Raw genomic sequence first — 4,934 nt, 5'->3', positions numbered from 1 at the left:
ATTTTTCCTAGAGCTCAGCCAGAGAGACCAAAGCGGCCCGGGACACAGCGCCCCGGCCCTGGGCTAGTCCTCTGGTCCCCTCTTTCCGGGCCGGAGCGACGCCGGGACGCACGGCCTCCGGCTGAGCGGGTCCCCTCTTGGCAACCAACATTGATTTCCTCCGGGCGGAGGCCGAAGGCCCGGGTGGTGGCGGCGGGCTGCAGCCACAGCACGGCGACAGCATGTCCAAGCCAGTGGACCACGTCAAGCGGCCCATGAACGCTTTCATGGTGTGGTCGCGGGCTCAGCGGCGTAAGATGGCCCAGGAGAACCCTAAGATGCACAACTCAGAGATCAGCAAACGCCTGGGCGCAGAGTGGAAGCTGCTCACGGAGTCGGAGAAGAGGCCGTTCATCGACGAGGCGAAGCGCCTGCGAGCCATGCATATGAAGGAGCATCCCGACTACAAGTACCGGCCGCGGCGCAAGCCCAAGACCCTGCTCAAAAAGGACAAGTTCGCCTTCCCGGTGCCCTACGGCCTGGGCGGCGTGGCAGACGCCGAGCACCCGGCGCTCAAGGCGGGAGCCGGGCTGCACGCTGGCGCGGGCGGAGGCCTGGTACCCGAGTCTCTACTGGCGAACCCCGAGAAGGCAGCCGCTGCTGCCGCCGCCGCCGCCGCGCGCGTCTTCTTCCCTCAGTCTGCGGCTGCCGCCGCCGCCGCCGCCGCCGCTGCCGCAGCGGGCAGCCCCTACTCGCTGCTCGACCTGGGCTCCAAGATGGCAGAGATCTCCTCCTCGTCGTCCGGCCTGCCGTACGCGTCTTCGCTGGGGTACCCCACCGCGGGCGCGGGCGCCTTCCACGGGGCGGCGGCGGCGGCTGCAGCGGCCGCAGCGGCCGCCGGGGGGCATACGCACTCGCACCCCAGCCCGGGCAACCCCAGCTACATGATCCCGTGCAACTGCAGCGCGTGGCCCAGCCCCGGGCTGCAGCCGCCTCTCGCCTATATCCTGCTGCCAGGCATGGGCAAGCCTCAGCTGGACCCCTACCCGGCGGCCTACGCCGCCGCGCTATGACCCCCGCGGGGTAGACCCGCGAGGACCTGCACGCACACGTGTACATATATAGGTACGAGACTAGCGGCCTTCCGGTGCGCCCTCGAGCGACTGGGGGCCAAGTGTATATGTACTTAGATGTATAGGTGTCAGGCAGAGGAGGAGATGCCAGTCGGGGCTTGAATGGCCGAGCCCTCGAGGGCACGAGCGAGTGTGCGTGTGAACTCGCAGCATCATTTCCCACCCGCACTTCTGCGGCCAATTTTAAAGAGAGCGGTTGTGTGGCGCCAGCAGTTGGTGTTTGCTTTGCACTTCGGAACCTGTTGCGTTTTGACCCACAGAGGTGGGAGGAGAAACTTTACGACACGTTGCGCTTTCCAGTTTTGTTGGTTGGATTTTGCTTTTTGCGTCTCATCGTTCCAAACCCCCGCCCTTTCACCCCCAGCCCCGGTCCTGCTCGGTCTGTGTTGCGCGCACTCAGTTCTAATCTTCGGTCTGAAAAAGCTGGCCAAGGCGAGGGCCAATGACCAGTGTCGTTAGCGTCTTAGAGTAGGGTGACTCTGGGCAGCCTTACTTTCTCCGTGTTACAGTTTGAACTCTGCAGGTTTCTGCAGAAGCCACTGCGGATCTATTCTTGACCAGTGAGTGACCACTTCATATCCGGCCTTTTGTATGAGATATGATCTTTTCTTTTTGTTTCATCCATACGCAAATCAAAGAAAGAGCTCTTTTTTTTTTTTTTTTCCTTTCTTCCCTAAGAACAAGAAATACAAAGAAATACATGAGGTATAAGTTGTTAGTTGGAGTCTAGCCCCTGAAAAGTCTACCAGAAGTCTACTGAGTCCGCTGGCTTGGACTTTGCCGCAGTTTACAAATGTGTGGCAAGTGCGCTTGGAATTTACCCTCATGACTGAGTCCCCTTGAGACTGTAAATGTGTGTATGTCAGTGAAAACATTGAGTCTTGGAAAATGTGTTATTTTTGTTGCCCTAAATTGAGTCGGTTTTAGACTCAAAACATGTTGAGGAAACGTCAAAGTGAACTTTTAAGAATTGCGGAACTATTTCAGAATCGCAATTTTATCTAATATTAAAATCAGACTTTTTTGTCTGGGTCGTAATTATATATTTATTACTTAGCAAAACTGGAAAAAAAAACAGAAAGAAAGCACAGAATGGTTTTTGAAAGATGCCTCTCATCATCAGCTAGTATTCCTCTCCCAAGCTGAACCGGTTTTAATGTGTTTTTCAGAGCTCTCTTTCCAATTAGCTTATTTTCTAGACCGCCTGCAATTCACTTGCAACTTATAATGAAACACATTTTAGAAAGAAAAACTTTCCTCAAATTATAGCTTTTATGTTTCTTTTTAAATGTATATATTTTGACTAATGTTTGTGAATGAAGTTGCTAACATGTATTTAGTTTCATTTTGGCTTTATGTAAGATAAAGTTTTAAAAGTTTAAATATTGGTTTTAACTTTTATGTGTAAATGGTTTTCTTGTGCGATCTTCTAATTTAATATTAGATGCGTCTAAGCTCTATCTGTAAATTAGAATCCTACCATCACTGTTCATTTTTTTTGAACAAAGAATTTAAATAAAGCCTGAACCAGGGAAAATAGAAAATCTTCTATTTCTTGTAGAGTTCCTAACAAGATTTTTATCTGGATTGCCTTTGCGGTGCCTGGCCCAGGTGAAGTGTAAGGTATCCTCCAAAGACAGGCTTTGTTTCACTTTTGAATAGATTTACTAGGAAATCTAAATCAAGCCATTGTTATTCAGAGCCAAAAACCTGATTTATCACATTTTTAATCGTGAATAGGAAAGATTTAAAAAAAAAAAAAAAACAAAGTAGTTGCGTTATCTTTTTCGGGGTGGCGGGGCATTGGTGAACCAGTAGAAGAGAGCCCATTTAAAACATCTAGACTGCGCAGAACACTCCGCCAGTTTCCAGTAACCTTTTCTGAGAAGAAAGTTGCCTGGCCACTTTATCTTGTTTGCAGAACAGCCGCGCCACTTGAATCAGTGTAATTTGTTCACATATCTTTAGGGTATTCCTTATTTGCACTTTAAGGATTTACTTGGAAGGGTAATCGCTGCCAACAGAAAGGTACAACTTTTGGCCTCCTTGGGGCTTTTTTTCTGCTATGCTAATAGCTTTAAAATAGAAGTTCAGTGTTGCAGATTCTAAACAGAGGGCTGGCTTTCCAGTAGTAGGCAAGTCTCCACTGGAGACGAGTGTAAGTTCATAAAGCATTTTAAATTTAGAAAGAAAAGCATAGGCGGATAGATGTATGAAGCTCAGGAAAGCGCAAGTCCTAGAATTGAGAAGTCTCAAAAATCTGCATAAAAACGTCCCAAACGTGTTTCCTCGTTGACAGACGACATCCCAAGCCTGCATATCTTTATAAGTGCCCAAGACTTTAAAGTCATTGTTTTCTCCCAACGGAATAATATTTTAAAGCCATGAAAAGTTTTGGAAATGTGAGAAATAGGCTCTGCTAGTTTGACCCTGATTCACTAATTAAAACGATCCCTCTCCTGTTATTCCCCGGGCTCTTTGCAATATTATAAGTTAATTCATATGGTTCTGAGCGATTATGCAAAACTAATTTGGACTGTCCAGGGGTAATTATCCCTGACATGGTTAATTAAATCCTTTCAAAGCTTCGTCTTTCCCTTTTGTAGCAGCCCATCACTTCTCAACACGGAACTTCCTGCGGCTTGCTGGAAATCACCCCAGCCCTAAATCTTAGTTACCTCCTGAGCCTTCCAGCTTTACTCCACCAGCAGAAGATTCTCCTCCCCGCCGCCCCCGCCCCTCCTCGCGCCCCCTCCTCCCACCCTTTCCCAAAGCTCTGCGTTTTCTGAGAGAAAGGCTTCGATCATATATGAATGAAAAATCTAGAAAGACCAGTAAGGGTAGGTGAGAGAGCACCAGGAAAAGGGGGTGGGGGAGCGGAATACCAGGAACACATCCCAACCGTCACGGCTGTCCGCAGGCTCCGGGAGACTCGTTACCATCCGTTCTCCAGGGTCTTTACAAGCTGGCGAGTTCTACTCTGGAAGAACTCCTCAGGCCATGTTAGACTGCAGTAATCTGGGGTGGGGTGAATAAGGGTGGGTATGAGGTAGCAGGAACAGCTCTCTGGCAGGAAGGCGTCGAAGGCATGCGGGTGGTTGGGTGCCAAAGTCAGAAAGTGAGCCACAAAAACAACGCAGAGAGATGCCGGTTTTTTTCCCCTCCACTTCTCTGCTGCTTCGTGTCTACTTCCGCGCATTCTCTTGCTCTGGTTTTCCTCCGCCTCGCTCTCTTCTCCCTACCCCCACCTCGGCTTTCCCCTTACAGTGTTCAGTTTAAGTGTTTTTGTTTATTTGTTTGTTTGTTTAAAACCCTGGCATTTCAAGACGGGCGTGGTGGCGCGTGCCTTTAATCCCAGCACTTGGGAGGCAGAGATAGGTTGATCACTGTGAGTTCTAGGCCAGCCTGGTCTACAAAGCGAGGCCAGGATAGGACAACGGAAGCTACACAGAGAAACCCTGTCTCGAAAACCAAACCAACCAACAACCAACCAACCACAACAACAAAAACCCTGGCTGGCATTTCTTTGGTAGTCACGGTCACCTAAAAACTTTATTACAAACATTATCTCAGAAGAACTAAGAATGTTGCTTTTGGTTTTGAGCAAACAGGTGGAATTGATGAGTTTAAGCAATAAAGCCTTGTGCTGGGGGAACACGCCGCCAGGGGAGTGACATCAGGGGAAGCCGAGGAGGTGGCCCCTGCGGGTGGCTACTTCTCTGACACTTTTCCCCAGCCAGGACCAAACGGCGTGCTTCTCCCCACCTTGCCCAGGCTTTTGGTACAAAGTGCTAGGACGCAGAAGAAGCTGGGACTTCCCGG

At 49.8% G+C, this 4,934-nt stretch overlaps 1 protein-coding gene across 1 annotated transcript; it reads left to right on the top strand.

Annotated features, from left to right (window-relative positions):
* The first annotated feature begins 213 nt into the window (after positions 1–213).
* Positions 214–1,762, top strand: Sox21 (SRY-box transcription factor 21). The gene has a single exon (XM_051160965.1). It carries the CDS (start codon positions 222–224, stop codon positions 1,050–1,052), a length of 831 nt encoding a protein of 276 aa, XP_051016922.1. The 5' UTR covers positions 214–221; the 3' UTR covers positions 1,053–1,762.
* Positions 1,763–4,934: the final 3,172 nt, after the last annotated feature.

Source organism: Acomys russatus, chromosome 18 (assembly GCF_903995435.1).
Source record: "Acomys russatus chromosome 18, mAcoRus1.1, whole genome shotgun sequence".
NCBI lineage: Eukaryota > Metazoa > Chordata > Mammalia > Rodentia > Muridae > Acomys > Acomys russatus.
The sequence above is the reverse complement of the archived record's forward strand: the minus strand, read 5'-3'. Positions and strand labels throughout refer to the sequence as shown.

Coding starts and splice junctions, on each gene's coding strand:
- Sox21 (XM_051160965.1), top strand. CDS start 222: ATGTCCAAGCCAGTGGACCACGTCAAGCGGCCCATGAACGCTTTCATG.